This window comes from Anopheles bellator, chromosome 1, assembly GCF_943735745.2.
Source record: "Anopheles bellator chromosome 1, idAnoBellAS_SP24_06.2, whole genome shotgun sequence".
Classification (NCBI taxonomy): Eukaryota; Metazoa; Arthropoda; class Insecta; order Diptera; family Culicidae; genus Anopheles; species Anopheles bellator.
In genome coordinates this window covers 45,164,643-45,185,705 of record NC_071285.1, presented here as the reverse complement: position 1 = coordinate 45,185,705, position 21,063 = coordinate 45,164,643, and the positions used below count along the sequence as shown (strand labels likewise).

The window sequence follows — 21,063 nt, the reverse complement described above, 5'->3', positions numbered from 1 at the left end:
GCTGGCCCGGCCAGGCTCCGGGAGGTTGTCTCGTCTCGTTTTTGTCCGCGTTCCAATCGATGACCGTGCGTTGCCGCCGCCCGGATGGCAGCCGGATTTAATCAGCTGCTGGTGCGGGCCCTGCAGCACCCGTTGCGGAACAAAAAATCGGTCTGTCTGGCGTGAGACACGGGCTGCCTCTCTATTGCGCCGCGCACATGACTCGGCCAAAGGGGGGGGGCGGCCGGCCCAACACTCGGTGGCAAGAGCAAGCACCCGTCTGCTGATAACGGGCGACTGATGGGGTAGAGCGTAACCTTACGCGCCAGGGCCGCCCCAGACAAAACATACACCCGCCCAGTGCTCCTTCCGCTGCACACGCCCGTATCACGGGAGCCAGCCGTCCGTCGTGACCGTCTGGCTGATAACGCCGTGGACGGGCTGGGTCTGCGGTTTGCGCAAAGCGGACCGCAAGCCGACGGGTTGGACTCTGATCGGGGAACGAGAGAGAGAGAGAGTGTGATGAGCCTGATTAATGCCGTCGCAGGTGATAAGCCGAGGGCCGTTCGCGGTCCAGTTGGGGGCCACCAGGATCCCAGCAGGGCCCCGTCAGCTGACAAACTAGGACTCGGACTGGTGGCAAGGGCTTGTGGTTGGCCCTTTCGGAGGCTAATAAGGAGCGCCCAGATCGAACGTTCGGGTCGCGTGCGCGCAGTGGGCCCAATTAGCGGGCCCTTTAAAAGGAAACCGTCGAGACAGAACGACGGGGGGTGACCTTAAAACCGGCTTCGGGCGGCACTCGGCTAATTATGGGCCTCCCCGCGACTGCGATGCGGGTGTCCTTGTCCACGTAAAAACGGCCGGACTCGTTCGCTTTGCGTATTTGGAAAGCATGCACCAAGCGATGGGGACAACGCGACGGCGACGGTGCATACGGAGTGCAGCCGATGATTATGATTCGCTGATTCGAAGTGCAGTTTTACGTAATTACGCGGGTAATTAGCGGCATTGGCATTGGGGCCCCGAAAAGAATGATGCCGACGAAAGTGGCCCACGAAGTGGCTGTGAAGCTTTTGCCCATTATCCGGAGATGGGTATGGTCCCGAGTTGGCCAGACACGTTTCTGCATGATTTACGTGCGCACTGTAAGCCGATTCAGCTCGGTTCTGACCGTGCCGAGGTCCGCTTGATACGCAAGCTCGTATTTATGGTACCCGCACGGGGGCTCCTGGCCAACTGGCCACTGCACGACGATGTATTGATTTCTAATTCTATTTTATGTTGGCTCTGCGCACAGCAAAAACGACGAGAGACAGGCCTCGGTCCTCGCCACAGCAGCTTAGGCTGCAGTTTATGCAAATCGCCTATCGGGGCCCACAAACCGGAGAGTTCAAGGCGAGAACGATGGCTTAGACTCCCTCTTAGCCTGGGACCGTAATTCATCTGGATTTTGGGAGGAAAAGGAATTGCCAGCTCGTTTCACCGACCATGGCCACGATGGCGGACCATAAACCGTTATCCGGCACCACACTCTCTCTCACTTGTCAGCCTTTACCGAGGGGCCATTAAAAGGCCCCCTCGACGTCCTTAAAGCTTCCCGGTAGATCCTTGCCGAATTCTACGAAGAGTCCGTGTCTCGAGCATCGTGGCATCAGTGAAAGTCATCGGTTCGCGGTGTCAACGACCTCGGACCGTTGGCACTCTCTCCCTCTCTGGTCTAATAAATGGCCACCGAAACTTCACTCCTTGACCTTACGGGCCGCTCTCCGTGGTGTGGTGCGTTACTATCCAAAGGATTCACGCACACAGGCCACTCCGTTGTGCGTAGCCACTGGATTACTTCCGGCACCAACACACATGGCCACACCATGGGCCGCCCGGGGGCCACCCATCGTAGGCGCGTAGATTGCGTATGGCGTCAAGGGGAGGCAAAAAATGGGGCAAAATCGTCACAAACACCCACTTTGTTGAGGGATAGGTTTTTTGACCTCTTCGGTGCGTGTTACACGCGGAGCGGAGACCGCCGATTGATAAGTTGCTGGAAGAAGGGCTACTAATTTTTGGGGCCCACGCTCCTTTGGGGGTTCGCTTCGAGTCCTTAGAGGGGTCGCAGTATGAAATTATAATTTTTTTTAGGGACTGTAGTGCGATTGCCGATGCTTGGGCTCTGTCGGTGAAGGCTAAGGCGAAGGCCTCCTTCTGTTACTCGAGTATCACCTTTAGGTATTCACCATTTGTGACATACAACTCTTTTCTGTCAGTTCCCAGGGTAAAAGGACACTGATTTTGTAATTTAAAATGAAGTATTTATCTCTGACCCATAGTTCTTTGTCCTTTACACATTCCTAAGACTATCTTTGTTCATTATTTAAACCTCTAGCCTCGACGATGCATAACCACAATGATTATTCGCGTTTATGATCCGCTTTCTCGCTACACTTAAACTATGTTTTATGTGTCTCTTCCAAAGGCTCTTCCGACGCAAAATGTACTTAAAAAATTATTGTTCAAATTGCGCAACCCTTTAAACGGCCGTGCCCGTTCCGAACACTCTTGCGCGTTGGTGTTCGTGGTGTTCGTTCTCCGGCTCGCGCTTCCTGTGGGGGGAACTCCGCACGTTTGCGGAGGGCAGCTAGGCGGCCAGCGGGGTTTGGTGTTTTGTGTGACCTTTTCCTCCGAGTGCCGAACCCCCCGGTAAATGAATCAAAGCGCAAAAAAAAATAAGACGAACCCTAGCTCCGGCGCCGTGGCCGCTGCCGCACGTGTGTTGGTGAGTCCGCACGCATCGATTGGCGTGGCGGCGTTGCGTGGGCAACGTGCGGTTCTAGTTGCGTCCGCGCGCACGTTTGTATGTGTCCGGCTTCTTGGGACCGGCGGCGAGCCTACGCCTCTTTGCGTTGTGTCCTCCAAACGCGACCGAATGTCGCGAGATTAAGCGGCGACGGGGACCATGGCGATCGAAGCGCGAATCTAATGGTGCCTCGAAACGAATCGAAATCGAAGTCCTTTTTTTGAAGTGGGGGGGATCCAGCGATTGGCCCCCGGTCCGATGCTGCGCTGTGGAGTCCAAAGCAAAAATGGCACTTCACTGACGTTTCTATGTCCCGAAAGGACCAAGGCCGATTCGAGCGCAGCAAATTCCCTGGGCGTCTTGTCGGCGTTGAACAGGAACGCGTCTACCGGCGGTACTTGCGGGCCACAAGTGTTGGGCTACTGTGGCCGTGTCTGGTCTGGACGTTGTCATTCCGTTTATTTTTTTGCAAATTTCACAAACGTCTGCAGGGTTAGTTGGGCTGGCTAAAGGCCTGTGCCAGTGCCGCGGACCCACTGTGCGGAGTTTTTTCTCCCTTATGTTGGACGGTAGAGAAGTAGCTTTCCACTTCTTCCTTTTCTTCGGCCTTCTGGCCTTCGGTCTGGCCCCCGGGCGGACGCCCGGTATGGCTACGACCAGCGGAGGGTGCAATGCTCGAAGCAGTTCTAGCAAGTCCAGCCGGGTGGTAGGCCCGTCGTCGCCGTCGTTGCTGCTGCTGCGAATGCGGATAATGGCCTACCGCAATAAAACCGCGGCGACAGTGCCCAACCAACACGGAACCGGTGGGGAGAAAAAATCCCACACATACGCGTGGCGCGGTGTGGAAAACTGGAGTCGGAAAACCGACCGCTGCTGGGGGGGAACCGATGGTCTGATTTATCGTCGTCGGAGGCGGCTTTTAAACGCTTGAGCTCAGCACAGATACGCTAGAGCTTGGAGCAGGGCCGACAGGGCGACGACCACAGGGGCCAGGATGGGTTGCTAGCCAGCGGCAGCAGCATAACAAGTGGTTGTAACGCCCGAAGATGCTTGCAATCTTCGGTGGCCATCTTCGGCCGCCCAATAAGCGGCCATTTTATGGCGGCCATCCTTTTACCATATTGGCAAGCCGCGGCTCCTTCGGGCCAATTTGGGCTCGCAGGAGAGGCACTAAACTTGTCACCTGCTGCTACGGACCGGGTTCCTGTGCACCGCCGAATGCACCTCGCCGTGAAGGACCTCCACAGAAAAACCGCACAGCAAAAGGCCGATGCGCCACGACGATGTGCAGTTAATTATGAATGCGCATTAGTTAGTGCATCATCATCATCATCATCGTCGTCATCTTGTCTCGGGCTCGGGGAATGCTTCGGTTCAGTTTTACGACGCGCCCCGTGCGTCCCAACGATGCGATGATTTACGGTTATTTGTGTCGTTAAACAGTGAGGCGCATTTTCGGGTGGTTTGATTCGTCGTTAGTATGCAAAGTGGCAGACGCGCACCGTGCAGACGGGCTAAGGATATGGCCACAAAATATGGATCGTTAAAATCGGTCCTCGTCTTCGGTGTTCACATGGGTCGATAGATCCAACAGCTCTCAGTAATTAGCCACGTGCACCTTATTTTGTCATTGTCGTAAGGACCTCGTGTTAGTGCACCGGCCATTCGACACTCCGCCAGCCAACCATCGGGACCCATCGGGCCCGTTTCTCAATTTGTTTTCGCCGCGAAAAGTACGGAAAACGGAACGTCCATTGGCGGCCGCCGCCATTGCATAAGTGAATAATGAGTGGCGCGAAAACGAGCCCCCCACGAAAAACGCGCCCAAAAATTGGCGGCTGCATTGGGGCGGCTGTCGAAAAAGTGCATTTATCCAATTAAACTCGTTACCGTTCGTCGTCCCGGTGCGGGGCTCTCTCTCTCTCTCTCGCTCTCTCGCCCGCGCGGTGTCGGGTGAAAGGAATTTCTCTTGCGCAGCCCAGGCCGGCCGGCAGCATGAAGGAAGCTTTCGCGCCGCCGGGTTCCGTCTGCCGGGATGCATCGCGCTGCAACAACAAGCCAAGTCTCGGCGTGAATTGATGTCGGCAATTTCTCTCCTTAAGCCCGGGGGTGAAGCCGGGGATGGGTCCCGTGGTTGGGGATGAAATTTGCAGATGGCCGCCAGACCCCATTCACTGATTGACGATGACGTTGCGCCGATCGGCCAAAGTCGCCAAAAATCTGCGCAATCCCGCGAGACTCTTTTCCCGCTTTCCGGCCCGGTCATGATTATCCAATCAAACGGTCACTGACTGATTCCACTCTCTCTCACTCTCTCTCTCTCTCTCTTGATGCCTGGTTTACTTCTTCTTTTGTTTGGAAACTCGTTTCCATTAAGCTTGCACTTTGCGTGTGTAGACTTTTCGGCGCGCGCGCGATGCCTTGGTCGTCCCGGGCCGAAGCCGGGGACTTTCCAACACAGAGAGGCAACTAAGTTCACGAACGGAAGCTATCTATGAGCACAAGTCTCTACAAGTCCTGGTCTACAAAAGGGCATCCCTCAAAGGCAGCTGGTTCGACATCCGTCATTCTCGTGACATGCCGAGCCCACCGGAGCCTAGCGAGGCTAACAGGGTTCCGACAGTTTTGGACAGAGTCCATGTCCGAAAGGCATATGTTGGTTCTGGGATGATAAAGGCTCTGTATAACTTTCCTCAGACATGTAACATGTAACCTGTTGGCTGCTGGCATCCCAGCGTGAATCTAACCTTTGACCCTAAATAGGTGTCTTCGACCTCTCAGTCACCTATTAGCACTTTGCCCCGACGTATATTTGTTAGGCTGGAACCATGAATTAAGTCTTCATTTTTAGACCAAGATTACCCTCTTTACAGCTATAACTTTTCTTCGCTTTATTCTTGTGGTTGTTGTAATCCAAAGACTCACCACAACCACTTGAGCCATTTCCCAATCGACACTAGCACCGGATTCCGGATTCATGCCGGAACTTGTTTGGTGCTTTGATTTGGACTCTTTCGCGAAACCCGGAGATTTGCAAACGGCGCTTTCTCCTCGGCGCCGTGCAAATCCATCGTGTGGAGGACATTAATTTTGCGTCGAATCCACTGAAAGTCGTAGCATAATTTCCGCGAATAGCCATTTCTGATAACCGGCCGTCAGTGGCGGTTTCGAGTTTCGGTTAGCCCCCGGATCTCAGCGGAACATAAAATCGAATCAACGACCGCCGTCCACGTGTGTGCGTGTTTGGGCCAAGGAGCTCTAGGAGCGTAATGTCGTCAGCGTCGCGCGCTGTTGACATGTGCACGGCGGGTTTCATTCGCTCTCTCTCTCTCTCTCTCTCTCAGTCACTCTATGGTGGACCAATCAATAGAAACCCCTCTTGGCGACCCCCTAGACCCCTCTCTGGGTCAATGATTGTCACCGAGCGAATAGGGCACACGCTAATGGGGTAGCCTAGCCCGGCTCTCTAGGTTGGTAGTGGTGTTGTTCTATGCTCGCCACGGCTCAATTTAGCACATCGGCGTCGTCTACGTCATGCTTCGCCTTTTTGGGGTCGCGCGAGGGTGATCACGTCGCCGCATCGCACGGGGTTCTCGGTCACGGTTGTCGGCTTCTGCCACCGCAACCACCACACCACACTCTGCTCTCCTATTTCGCTCGCGCTTGGTTGAATCTATTTTTTCGTAGATTGCTTCTTCTCGCCGTTCGGGCCACGTAACACGAAACCAAGCCACAAAAGCTCCAAGCCACGACGAAGCATGGACTGGTGCCTATGGTAATGCGCGACGATGGCCGCGGCGATGATGCTTTCGTTGGCGAATTTTTGCGCATAAAAGCGACCCACGGGCGGGCGACTGACGGGTGGCGGGTGAAAAGGGGTGGCCAGTTTTTGCTGTGCGAAAACGCTTCGCCTAGAGTCATTCAACCCGGGCCCCACACACCGAGAGAGTGAGAGAGACGCCGGGCGTAGTAGCAGGTTGGCGAGAAGAAGGGCTCTCTCGCTCTCGCTCTAACACGGGCGGAACTTTTGGGCTATGGCCGCCTTTACGGTTTTGCCCACTTTTCGACAACCCGCCTGCCCGTGTGTGTGCGTGCGTGAGAAGCTTCAAGATGATGTTCCGCGAAAATCGGGGGCCCGTTCGGGGCGGGTCACACAGAAGGAGAGAGCGACGGGCGGGGGTGGGAGCGAGGGGTCGTAGTGAGCAGTGAATGACCGCAGTGGGCGTCCCTGACAAACTTCCAGCGGAGGCAGCCGCCACGCGCACGTGTTGCGCTGCGATCGTCTTCTCTGGGGGTGAATTGACGGAAAAGTGGCGTCCTTTACGCAAAACGCCACAAACACACGCGGACGGGCGGCCGCCCGCGTCGAGTAAGTGATTCCGTTCGGGGTCGGGTGCGTCCAATCAATCGAATGATCATCCATCACCTCGCATGCTTATCGATGGCGAGGGGTTTATGTTTCAGGATCCATTCGCCCGTTTCGGAGCAGTTTAGGTTTAATTCCGGTACAGACTTTTTCATTCGATCTTCGATCCAATCGAATTCAAATCCGATTTATAACCTCTTCAACTACGATCACTGTGCCGCTTTGCGATCTAAGTACTTCGACAATCCCTCTTCCAATAAATCTCTGTTTTCTCAATCTATGTCTATGTACTTTGAAAGTTCCGGCGGTATGGTACTCGCTGTAAGTCCGATCTCGGACTTAGGCGCATTTGAACGACATTTCCCCCATTCGGAAGTCAGTCGCCTTGGGTTGGCTTCGAATCCCGGGTTTCATTCAAGTTGCGGCCTGGCGTGAGCATGTTCCGTATTCCGGTTATGCTGTGTGTTTCCGTGGTCCCTCGCGCCTAATTTATTGTAATTTATGTTTTTCGCTGCTCAAAAACCCGTTTTGGGTGGATTTTTTTTTTTGCGAACCCGGGATGACTTAGAGGTGCTCCAGGGTGATCCATCTAGTTTTTGGATTCCGTAGAACGAAGGGGGGTGCAAAATGTCGAGTGTGTTACGGTGACTCTTTCTTCATTTTTGAAACGAACTGGACCGATGAATCCGCACCAAACAGTCACTCGTTGTGGGGGTGCATTGGCTTCTCTTGCACGTAAAGTTTGAGTTTGTACAATTTGAGCTGAAGACTCGCCACTTTGGAAATAAGTTTTAATATTTACCAATTTTCTACAAGCCTATAGCGACCCATTTCGTTAATGTCACAGTCTGTACTAAACGTTTACAATTTCCAGAACGAAGTTTGACACTGTAAAGTAATCCGTAGTTCCAAAATTCAAACACTTGATGGATCACCCTGGAGTAGAACTAGAATTGAGAATACTTTTCCATCCGGCTCGGCCCGGTCGGCCGATTGTTACCGTGGGAGCTGTTTGGGGTGTTACGGCATAACCGCGGTGATTGATCCGGGACGAGAAACCCCCATTAGATCATCTGCCCGAAGTGTTTGTTTATTGCGATCGGACATAGTATTAGTGGGCGCTGTGGATCGCTATTTTTAGCCGACTTGCTTGGTGCCTGGCATACCGTGGCGTGGTATGTAATTATTTGTTGCTCCCCGACATCGGCACACCCTGTGGTGGGGCCAATTTTTATGTTGCTGCCACTTCTCTCATGTTGCTCTTTCGTGGCGCCTGCCGGCTGGTCGGTCTGAAGTTGATAAACGTCGTCGCTGTTGGAGAACCCCATCTTTTTCGGTTCGTCCGCTGGCCAGGAGATTTATGCCCACGGTCCGGCTCCCGACCGTCGTTATCGATCTGTGTCTCTTTCAGCTGCGCTCGGTCTGCTCTTGGCTTTATTTTTATTAGCTTTTTGGCCAAACATTCCATTTGACAGACTCGGTCTCGGTGATGGTTCGTGACGCATCGCTCGGCACACCACGACCACACTGGTGGCTGGTGGCCAAAACGAGGTAACGTAAAAACTAAGGCCGTCGGACCGGGCTTGGGTAGGGTTTCCCATTTTGGGGACTTCCAAATCACTCTCACGGTCCTGCTGCTGCTGCTGCACGGCGGGGGCTATATGGTGATTTGTTTCCCAAAGTTCACACTTCACCATAATTCGGGCCGCCATTGTTCCGGGCGGGGAGTGGGGGTCAATGGTGGACCACCCTCTCTAAGCGCGCGTGGGACGTGCGCGATGGAGATTTGTTCAATTCGGCGTCATCCGCTCAGCTCAGACTGCTGCGAAAAACCGGTGAAGCGAATCGCCTCCATCGTCGCCGTCATCGGTCGGAAGCGGTTGTCTGGCTGTCAGTCTGGTGCCCTTCAAAACGCCAAAATCCATTTGCCACCGAACCAGACACACCGCGAACCACCACCAGCCTCTGGCGCGGCCGTGCCGACGGCGTTAGGTAATAAAATTCGAATCAAACGCGGCGGCCCCCCCAGGCCAGGCGGCGGCTCAGGTGTCAGGCAGAGAAGAGCGAGAGACAGGAAGCGAATGCAATTCAACGGCTGACTGAATTAGCATATTGAGGGAAATTAAATGGAATCTTTCGGCCGAGTTTTTGCCGCCGTCTGCCGTGCCCCGGGCTGTCGATCGAGCGATCGATGGAATTGCAATTGCCGGTGCTGCTGCTGCTGCGGTTTGTGAAGACCGTCGAAGGAAGGGAGGGGCCGTAGAGTCATCAAATGTGTTTCGCAGACACTCGGTCAAGAAAAACCACTCGAGCCGAGAACGACTTCCGCTGGGCGGGGGACAGTGGTGTCACGTGGTAAAATTAAAAATTGACCACAATTCCACGCAACCAAATCCAAGGTCCTTTTTTATGATCGCATCGCGCTCCGCGTCCGCTCGGAATCGGAAAACCCCCAAATCTAATGTCGTGACCAGCACTGATTGGGGGGCTACATAAATCCGCCAATCCGCCGGGGTCGGTGGCAACAGAAGCACACAAAAAAAACGCTGTGAAAGCTCTGTCGAAGAAGGACTGGGACGAGCTATCCTTCTGTGCTCAGGCCAGGCTCAGGCAGCAAAAGTTTCGCGACCTAAATATCGATCGACTGGCCCGCGAGAGGCCCAACCGACGAACGGGCTTCCAACGGGTTCCAAGTGTCTGGCCCATTTTTTTTGCGTGTCTGACGCGAGACGTGAGACTGCCAAGCTGGCCGGCGCGGCCCAACCAGCCAGCCAGCCAGCCAGGACTGGCCCAGCGCGAGGAAAGGACACACGGTTGGGAAAGGCCGCGCGCGATGCTTGCGGGAGGTCAGGATTTCATTCTTATTCTCGCCAGCTCGCCAGCTCGCCAGTTTGTGCAAAATGAGGCATAAAAACCTATCCTTTCTCTCGCTCTCTCTATGTTCGCTCCCTTTCTCCCGGGGGAACTGCTGCTGTAGGCCTTGCGCGCGCATAAATTTTATGAGCACCCGGGGGTCGACGGCTAGTGCATCAGTTGTCGGGCCTCGGGGACATGAGCCCTCCCGGGTTTGGCTCTTGCGGGTGCCCTAGACTAGACGGTGGCGAAGGCAGAAATATTATTTATCGCAAAACGGCGCCAGCAGTGCAGCGAGACCATCGAGACACATCCGTTGCATCTCCTCCGAGTCAAGGTCATCACTGCATCGGGCGCTCTTGCCGTGGCGCTGGGTGATCTGAACCTAAACAATATTTTGGGTTTATGAACAAAGTTTTTTTTAATTTTAAAGTATATTCAATTGGATTGAGACACGCGTTTCTGACCAATCTCATCATATCGGTTATATCAACGAGAATTCTTTCAAACACACGAAATATTATGGGGTGCAATCCACTGAAGCCTGACCACTGAACCATTCCAAAGATGGGATGGAGCTTCAAGGGATTACATTTCAACTAACGTGGCTTACATAACAGCTCAAAGACACGCACTGGTTACCTAGCTTGGCCTTCGTTTTGACCCGGACAGATTGTTACAATCTATATCTAGTATCTATCGATCAAATATAGCTTATTTCGTGTCAATCAGCAAATTATGGAAGCTCTTATGAAAACCTTTTCTACTTTGGAAACTCGCAATTTCCCTTTGGGTCAAAGAGCTTCCAGAGCTTCAAAATTGGAGATCAAAACCATCTGGGAAAAGAAGATTATAGATCCCTAGAAACAAATAATCTTTCCAACTAACGAAATTATTAGAGTATATTCCCGAAGTGGCAAAGATCGTGATTTTTGGTGGATTTGTGAATGATGCTCGAATGCTCCATTAAAAAATCGTACAGTATAAATAGTATTGGCTCACAGAACTTCACTTTCGAAGCCCCTTTTTTTTAATGACGTATGTTTGCTTTTAAAACTCTACACCGCTTTCGGAGCTTATCGATTTAATAAAAAGCCCCCGAATACCCCGGCACCATTATTCAATCGCCGGTTCGGTTCGTATCGCTTCCCTCTGTCGGGCAATTGACAGCTAAGAATGCACTTTATTGCACTTTTGTTCGGTTGCAGCTGCACACGCCTACACGGTGGAGGCAATCGTGTGGAGCTTAGTGTCCAAAGTGTGAGCCTCGGCGCTCACCGTTTAAAAAAAACCCAACGGTGTGCCGATGTGGCCGTGACTGCGCTTCTGGTATAATTTGTACCGCTTCGATTTTAACGATGCACAATTAATTTTAATCCTCCCGCGGCGAGTCCCCCCGCGAGACTTGGGGAGCCAAAATGGGCGAGGACCACCGACGGGACGCGCCTTTAGCCGTGCGGCTGGAAGAAGACCGGCGCAAAGTAACGAATCTGTCGCAAGACACAAAAAAACGGTCGCTAAATTGGGCGGCGGCCCCACGACGCACCCACGCGAAGTCGAAATGCCAAATCTTCAATCTGCGTCAAGATTGATACATCCTCTCGGCCCGGGACGACGGTATTTGCTACTCGGTGTCCCCCCTCCTGGCTGTCGGATCATTCGAAAATAAATTGAATCCTCTCCGTCGACTGGCAGCCGGCAGACGAAGGCCACAGTCACACGGACAGAAAGAGGGACGGGCTCTCCTTGGCGCACAGTTCCAAATGGTGGCTTATCGCCCGAGCCGGAACCATCACGAATCGGGGCACGTTTGCTAAACATGTGTCTCTTTTCGCATTATCGGCCACTGATTACCACAAACACAAACCGAGAAAGGTGTTCGGTGGTGATTCACGAATTCCCTGCACCAACGTCAGAGCTAGCTCCGGGACGTCATCGGGGACAGGCGTTTTGGATGGCCTCTGGAAGCGCTTAAAGTGTTTGTGTTTCCCTTAACACCGGCGTCAATAATGGCGACGCTGACGTGTGCCTTAGGATGGCCGTTTAGCGACCGACGTGCGTTATCGTCAAGACGAATTCACCGCAGAGTTACGTGCGAGTTGAATGGAAAGTCCGCGGTTTATCAATGGCCAGCCAATGGCACCGACTTGGGTTATCTTTTTACGGTGCCAATTCGATGACGAGCAGTCCGCGTGTCACGGTCGGACGCTCGAGATGCAGTCCGCTCGTTGGATGAATTGCTGCAGGTCCAGCAACTCGAGCCTTTTGATAGCTTGTTACGGTTAGTCATTTAACACCCATTATCAGCGGGGTCCGTCTAGACATCGTCGGCGATCGTTGAGTGTGCCTACACGCCCTGCCACGCGGATCAAGTCCTCGGACCGCCTCGTTCTGGTTCTTTCCACCTCCGGCAGCAGGTTGTTTGATTAATGTACCACCGCGTCGCAGCCGGAGAATGTTCCGCCTAAACGTTAGGATAAAATGCAGTTTCCGATACATCGTTCAGGCTCCTCGGGGGTCCGCCACTTGCCACTCGGGGGAGACCACAACGCGACCACGGCACCAAAAGACGGCGGACGGTCTTATCTTATCACCGGACACAACACCGCCCGCCGCCTTCGTCCTCGCGGACGACAAACAGGCCGTACAAAACGGTCGTTTTATTTTCGGGACGGGAGATTCAAGAGCCACCGCCACCGCCACCGCCACCGCCATTCCGTTTCCTTTTCCGCGGAGCGCGCAGACTTGTGCAGCACGTCCGGTTTGTCCGGGCCGAGCCAGACGTCGTAAGAAATTCAACACCTCGGCCACGGAATGATAATTACGGCCCCAGACCACGCCGCTGCTCGTGTGGTGAAAATGATGCAGATTCATTCCACAGAGCAGCAAGAGAAGGCAGGGGAGCGCAGGCGCGGGCCAGGCGCGCCATGTAGGGCGGCCCCTCGGCGGCGGCCCCATGCACCGACGGCGTGGCGAAAACAGAGCGCCCCCCTTGCGGCAGCGAGCTATTAGAAATCGTGGCACGCCACAGACAGAAACGATTAGTAACCGGCCGATGGGTGGTGGTGATGCGCCGGTGATGATAATGATGATGATGGTTCACATGATGCTGATCGTGCTGCGCGCCGTTGCCACGCGTGAGTGCGGCCGACTGGTTGGGGCCTGGGACTGGGGCTTTCATCATCTGCCCGTCCCTTGTTGCTAAGGGAGGCCCCGGCAGAGGTGTGACACGGACTCACAGACGACATTGCTGGACTCCTTTTCTTGCTGGGCGCCATTTGTAACGTCCGAGTTCCAAGATCGGTCCGTGCGTGGAATGCGCAAATACGGTGAAGGATGCGCGCGTGCCAGTGTCGGAGGCTTCAATTAGTTGGCCAATTAGGACGAGGTTACTGTGTTGCGTTAGATACTACCGAGTTGTTCAATAAGTTTTGCGGTTCAATAAGAAAATCACCATTTATGAATTCCATCCACTGGGATGGAAGTGAGAAGATCTGGAAGGGATTTTGAAGCGCTTCCGCAGCTGCTATCATCTACTTTTTTTTAACTCTTAAAGAATGGACTGAGCCGTTTTTATTAATCTTCATCATCACTTAATTCTATCATCATTGGCTATCACCTCATCATCACTGCATTCTACGCACGACTTTTTTAGTTCTGGAAACAGATGGGCCAAATCTGGAGAATCAAAAACAAAATTCCTTTCGCATTCCACAAAACTGATGTTAACACCTTCTTGCCGCCAAGATGATTGTTGGACACGGACTCGTTTCGGAGCCGAAGAACCAGGTTCTCTATAGTGATAGACCCAAAACCCTCATCCATAGTGATGAGTCAACGCACAAAATCCACTTTTTCCTTTCGAAAACGCTCAAAATGTTGCCGAGAAAGATGCATACGAATGTGTTTTTGTTCCTTTGTTTCATTCTGAAACCTAATAGTTCAGTCAAAATGAGATGCCTAGGACTTCTTCTAAATCTCTTTCAGCCACTCAACGATTTTTCAATACAATATCCTGTATTTTTCCTACGATTTCAGGTGTTGTGTCTGTTTTTGTATGTCCTTGAATTGTGGATCGCCTTGAAGGCTTGTACGACAACGTTTAAATTTAGAGACCCCCCTTTTTACTTTTTTAATTGAAGGCGAAGAGTCCTTATTGACTTTCAATAGTCGTTAATAAATTTCCTTTCCTTTCCAAAAATTTAAAATTCAATCGCTGCACGATACCTAAAAGTACTATAACATGACACGCAGATAATAAATGTCTTGTAAAAAAAGAATGAATTAAAAATAAAAATTAGGTTAGCAACTATTGCGCCCTCTATTAGTGAAGCTCAAAACTTATCGAACAACCCAATGCTAGTTCCAATGCTAGGTTAGCCACTTCCAGCGTCGTTTATACTAACGAATCCGGTTTCCATCTCATTCTCTCTCCACGCTCTAGGTTACATCTACGGGTTGGTCTCGTTCTCCGTCATCTGTGCGCTCGTCCTGGGACTGTTCGGAGTGTTTCGGTGTCTGCGGGCAACCACGGCCGCGCGTGCAACGGAAGCGCTGACGCTGCCGATCCAGTTCATCGCCGACGATCTAGCACCTCTAAACACCGACTTGAACCATCTCCCGGTACCCGTAAGTAGCTCCACTAGTAGCATCATCGTAGCGAGGCAGGTTACGCTGGTGCTGGGACCAGCAGTCCCAGCAGCCGTGACGCTGTCCATTTCGAACGTACAGAGCGCGCCGAAGACACGACTCTTGAGTGGGAACGTCCGAGGGCAGTGGCTGGCCGGTGGCCCTCGTATCGCCGCCGGTTCCGCGAGCGAGTGGAACGGAAAGTAGTTACAGACCAGCTGGAACCCGTCCCGGTACTTGGCCGCCGCACATCCGATCCGCTCGAGGCTGGCCCAGGTCAGCAGGGTGTAGTTGTTGAGCACCCCGTGCCACACCTGACCGGCCGGCCCGAGCGTGGGCCGCGGGGTGTCCGCCTTCTGCCCATACCATCGCCGGACCACGTCGATATCGTAGTACCGCGGAAGGTACCGCTCCGGGACGAACGCCACGTTCTGCCGCACGTTCCGATAGTCGCGCGTATACAGGTCCGGGTTGGTGAGTTGAGTGCACGGGTCCAGCGTGTAGCGCTCGTCGCAGCTGCTGGTCAACCAGAGGCGGGCCATACGGGACAGTTCATCGTCCCAGACGAGCTTCTTCATGTTGGCCACCCGGGACCGACCGGCGAACCGGTTCCGGATGCCGTTGTGTGCGTTCAGTACGTCCGCCCACAGCCAATCGCTGCCGAGCAGTTGCTGAAACTTTGGGCACCGTTTGGGCGGTGAACCCTTCACCGGTGGATCTCCACCGGACTGCAGTAAAAGGAAACCCACCCAGCATTAGTATATTCGCTCCGGCACCTAGCAACTTACCGCTTCACAAAGGGTGTGCTTCCGCTGTCCGGGACAGGAAAGATCACAGTAGCCACCGGCGCCGACTCCGGTGCTCGGACGAAAGATGGAACCGATGTGGTCCTCCGTCTCGCTGGCCACTGGTAGAAGCAACGACGCAGCAGCCACTACGACGATAAAACAAACTGCCCGGCCCGTCGTCTCCATCGGACGCCCTTTTCCTGGCCCTTTCCCAAATCCTGGAAGATCCTTCCGGGAAGATACCGCTTCGCTGTTCGCTTCGAAGCCGATGACAGCCCTGCAAAGGCGAAGGCACACTCACTGTCTACTTCGCAACTGTCAAGTGAACGGCCACCTCCTAGCAACGGGACGGACGGGCTGGTGTGCGTTGCTAAGGTGCCTCCTTTGCGGTTCCTTTGTTACCGGCTCCGTTTTTGATCGCCGTAGTCGCCCGCTTGAACATGAAGCTCGAACTCGAAGATAAGGCGAAACAGAAAAAGGACACCCCTGACAACAAAGCGTCTTCCTTTTTGTCTGCTCCTCCGGTTCGTGTCGAGCGGTTGCGGTTAACCGCCGCCCTGCAGCCACACGTGTGGAGTCCGTTGATAAGCTGGAAAATGCTTAAGAAATGAGGATGAAAGTCACAACCCATTGTGCGACGGGAGGTTCTGTGAAAAAGCGAAGACTTCCCTGGATCTTGGGACCAAGCGGGACCTGCCAGAGCCACCATGTGAGCCTGCGTGCATCCTCCGGTTACGGAGTTTCTGAGAAGTTTTCAATCGAGCCAACCAAGTGGTCTGATTCCTGGCCCGGTTCAACGGACTCGACGCTTTCTCACGCCCGAAATTAACTTCGGTCGGGACCGGAGCGTTTGTTGTTTTATCAGAAAATTAAAAGAAGTGAACAGGTTTCGGTCCAAAAACGGTGCAAGGGTTCTCTCTGGGTTGGGCGGTTATCGGCACCAGATTTTCCGTACAACTTTCTTCAACGAAACTTTACCGACAAGTTTGTTTTGAGTTCATGAGCGGTGGCTCCGGTTAGATTCTGGCGGATAACGAGTACTCGGTGGCGGCGATTCCTGGAAAACGGAGGAACAACTACGCACCCTGCAGGAGCGTGTTCGGTGACAAACACGTAGTAGCGTTGCCTTATCACCCTGTGCCGTGTCCAATTTCCACGAACACAACCGAGGGGGCCTAGTTTCTTGTCAACAATTGCCGTGTAATGGCTGAAGGTGAAAGAAGCGGTTGGTGCCACCGCGTGCTGTTTGCGTCCATCGTGATGGCTTTCTAGGAAACAAAAACTTACGAAACGGCCTATGCTTATTTACGCCGCCCTGCATATTCCAGCTTCGGTCGGCGGAGGCCACACCGGGAGCCTAACCGAACCGGAGCATATAAAATGCACCGACACAAACATCCATTCGTTTCGATTTTTTTCTTGTTGCACCACAACCGAGGCTCGCTGGCGACAGTTTCCCACGGACTGGTGCGAGGTGCGAGCGAGAGCAAAAATGGGTCACCTACCGGGGTGGGGGGTTGGCAAACTACTGCCAGTGAGGAGCCGCGCGCCACTTCTCAGAAACAAACAAATGGCGACAGCTATCCGGGAACAGAGCTAGACCGGTGGTGCAAGCACATGACGCAGCGAGCCGTGGCCAATTTTAATTGCTCACATTAAAACCGATGGCTGCCGCCCCGGGGCCTGTTGAATAATAAATAAATTGTTTTACGACTTTTGGGCCGGGCTGCTGTTCATCAAAATGCGCCCGTTCTTTCGCGACAGAAGCTCGCTTTCTGGCCCCATTTTTTGCTCCGTATCAGTTTCGGGAATGAGTAGTAATTCCGTTGCGAGCTTGTTGATAGTGTTACGATGTGTGCAAAGGATTAGCAAAGGAGGACGGAGCGAGAACCGCTGGGCGGGCCCACAAATGACAAGGCGTCTCCATTGGAGGTTATGTGCGAACGGTCGGTAGTTTATGGAGTTCTAAGAGCTTTCACCGTTCCGGAAACAGTGCCATGTTTGTGACATTTAAAAACCACATTAAGAATCGTAAACGATGCAAAAATTGTAGATGGGGCTATGGGTGAGGTGAACTTGAATTGATTTTTTAACTAATAAACAATACATGATTGGTGCTGAATATCACGACAGTACAGAACTTCAATTCGCCATTTACATCTTACCATTTTTCTGGACTTAAAAATGTTTTTTGTAGGGATACGAATTAATTCGGAAGTTATCTTTATGTTACGATATTTGACAAATACCACGTGGTGTGTTTAAAAAGGTCTGATATTTTTGTATAAACGCGGGCTACATATGTCTGATTTTTTGTGGCAATATGTTGCTACTCCTGTCACTCACTTATGGTGGCAAGTTCGGCCATTTTGAGTTATCGGTCAATTTTTGACAGCTATTTTGCTTGGACGTGTTTTGGCTCAGCCTCGTTTTTTTCTAATGCTCCAAAAATTGAATGACAAAGAATCCTTATCAAATTTTGTGTTAAAACGAAATTAATAGCGCTGACACATTCCGAGTGTTGACTGTGGCTTATGGTGAAGCTACAATGACCCAAAGCAGCGCTTATCGGTGGTTCAAAATGTTCTCACAGAGGGCCGAGAAGATGTGAACGACGAAAGGCCAAGTTCGATCGAATGTGAAGGCTTTGCTTACAGTTTTCTCAGATTGCAGGGGCGTGCTGCATCATGAGCTGTTGCCGCAATGCAGATCGATCAAAAATGAATAATACCTGTAAGTTATGCGTTATTTGCACGAAGTAATCCACAACAAATCCCCGGATTGGTGAGAAGACAAAAATTTTCTTTTGCGTCCCTGCTCACACATCGTTGTTTCTGCCCGAATCGTTGGCCAAAACATCACTCTAATGATGCCACAGCCACCGAATTGCCCAGTAATTTTTCTTGTTCCGGAAACAGAAGGCCGCCATGTAAGGACTACGCTTTAGACGATAAAAACGGCATCGAAGGAAGAGCTGAACAAGATAACCAAAAATCATTTTTTGACGCGCTTCGAGGATTGGAAAAAACATTGGCAAAAGTGGGGATTGGGGATTAAAAGTTTTTGAAAAAACCCAAAAAATCACGAAATTCCAATTCAACGGACCACGTATACTGGTAAAAAGTATTAGACCACCATCCTCTATTGCTTAAGCTTCCTGCATAGTATTTCACCATTTTTCGTAAACCAAAGCAGATGACACATCGTAGACTCTTATTTTACCCACTTGTTAGTCGCCCGACGCACCCGGTTTTCGCACCGTAATAAAGGTGACATTAGCTCACGATAAGGCACCGGACACTGGACGCTAATACTCACTCACGCCACGGGCATTGCGAAGGCATCTTCCCCGCCGCAACACACTTGCATCGCAATACGGTGCTGGATCGCTTTTGACCTTCACCGGCGGGGGGAACCAGGCACGGCACACCTGTGTGTGCTGCGGCGGAGGAGAACCCCCGGGCCGGCCAGTTACTTAACCGGTTCTCGCGGGCGCCGGATAGAGGCTGTGAGGTGCGCGGCGGTTGGCGCGAGACACCTTCACCAGGTCCGCGCAGCAGGTGGGCGACATCCTGACTGTGTTTGTCGCGACGAGTCTTGTTTGCATTTCCGCCCGACCGACACCACCGAGTCGCCCGCCAAGGCAATCGATCACCCGACGCCGCCGCCAAGATGCTGCTAACGATGTTGATACACCACCCCGTCGTTCGGGAAGATGTGTCCCCGAAGGCGAGGTGTCTGCGATGTCGTTTCGGAGTCACATTCCGCGTCTTCAGCGTATGACGGCTGCGTTGCGGCTGTACCCTTTCGAATGACTTTCGGTCTGTCCCCTCAGCTGTTGCTGGGCTCGTTGGGAATCGTTGGGCCATCAGGTTGTTTGGGCTCCTGAATTAAGTCGTTCTCTTTGGCAGCATATCTCCCGGGACTTTTTATCTGTTTGAGAGTGTCTTCCTTCGCGAAGAGTGCTGATAAATGTCCCACATAAAAACTAAATTCACTTTCACTGCGATAAGATGAGCCTTCGCTTGCGACCATCGCAAAGGGTTCGCCGCTCGATCCGTTGAGTCCTGGGTGCTGGGGGTGTGATGCCCGAAAAAGTCGTGCCTTGGTTGACGTCGTTGGGGTCTGTCCTCCCCACCCAGACCCCTCGGTTAACACACAAAAAATCCTCGCGGCCGTGGCCAAACAAACAAAAGAACCGAAAAAAACGGTTGACGGAGAACAACAATAATAAAAGTTGCATGTTTATTGACTTTAACTGTCTGGCCCCGGAGTCCGGAGCGAGCCGAGTGAGCCAGTGTCTGGCTTTAAATTTGCGCTTTGTCAGAGCGTTGCACATAGCCGCCTCCCCCGTGACTGCGCCAGGTCCTGTGCGACCCCGCGACGGGCGGCGTCCGAAATGTGTCTGTGCCCAGGTCTATCACCTCGCCGGGCGGGCTCGCTCGCTCGTGCCGTTCCTCGCGGGTCGTCGAGTGTGCGCCTCTTCGGCCCTGCCTGAGCCGGGGTGGGGGCCCGGGGAGGCCGGGAAAGGGTTGTTGCAGCCGCGTCGCTCGCCGCCGTCGTGCTCGGGCGGAGGCCATCTGCATGTGTGCAATTCAGCACGATTCGGTCATTTTAGCACGTTCCGTTTGTGCAGAGTTCATGTTTCACTGTCTCCCTCCCCGCTCCGCCCCGGGGGTGAGTTGGCCGACCAGTGCCTTCTTCCTTCCCTCCCCCTTTCCCCACTCTGCAAGTGGCCGTCCAGACGACGGCGACACTGGCTCGGCACGCTCACTTGAACGTTTTGTTGTCTGTCTGTGCCTTTTCGGACGAACGAATCCGTTTGACGCTGTCCCTGTCTCTCTCTCTCTCTCTGTCTCTGTCTCTGTCTCTGTCTCTGTGTCTCGGTTCGTCGCCATTTTTTTATGTTGTCATTGCGGTCCTCCACACCACCCCCCCTGGCCACCGCAAGAGGCGAAGTCCAAATGTGGAGAAGAAAAATCATTGCAAATAACGATTGCATCGTGTTTTTTGGCCGGGGCGGCGGCAGACGGGACCGATCGCCGGTCGCCGGATTTTTCGGGGTGACTGATTTGTCTGCAAGATAAACTGACAGCCAGCAGCCTCCCTGCGCCGACTGACCCCCGCCGCCAGCTGTCCGGCTCACGGTCAGCCGGTCAGTGTTTTGCTTTAAATTTGTGAACTGTCGCGTTTTTGCGGTTGGAACCGCCGTTCCGCCGTCCGGGGGACGTCCTCGCTTCGGCCCCCTGGTAGGTCACACGGACAAATCGGGGACGAGCCCGAGACACTCTTCTTCCCGGAACCCCGGTGCTCACTTATTGTTGCTGTGGAGGCTTCTGGTGCAAACGATGGACACCATAACCATTATCTCCAATTAGGGGCGTTTCATATCGAGCTCTTAATTTTTAGAGGCACTGGAATCTTATGGGCTATTACAAGTGCGCATGTTTATAAGTGTGCTGTTCGCCACGTCGTGTAGGGGGGCCACATTTTCGTATTAGAATAATTTTTCATTACATGAATTAAGTTCTTAGCCCGACACTCCTGGAAGCGCAGTACAAGTAATCTGCCATGTTTGTTTTGATATCGTAATAATCTTTTATTAATTTATATGTAAACAATAATGTCTTTTCGTCGATTCTGTTTCTTTAGAAGTG

At 52.8% G+C, this 21,063-nt stretch overlaps 1 protein-coding gene across 1 annotated transcript in view; it reads left to right on the top strand.

Annotated features, from left to right (window-relative positions):
• LOC131215702 (protein sickie-like) overlaps window positions 1-21,063 on the top strand; it is a gene marked incomplete at its 3' end in the record, with an annotated part of 99,456 nt that overhangs the window by 71,575 nt on the left and 6,818 nt on the right. The window contains exon 2 of the mRNA XM_058210094.1: window positions 14,434-14,618. Coding sequence (XP_058066077.1) covers window positions 14,434-14,618 — 185 coding nt within the window. The remainder of the gene's footprint in view (window positions 1-14,433; window positions 14,619-21,063) is intronic.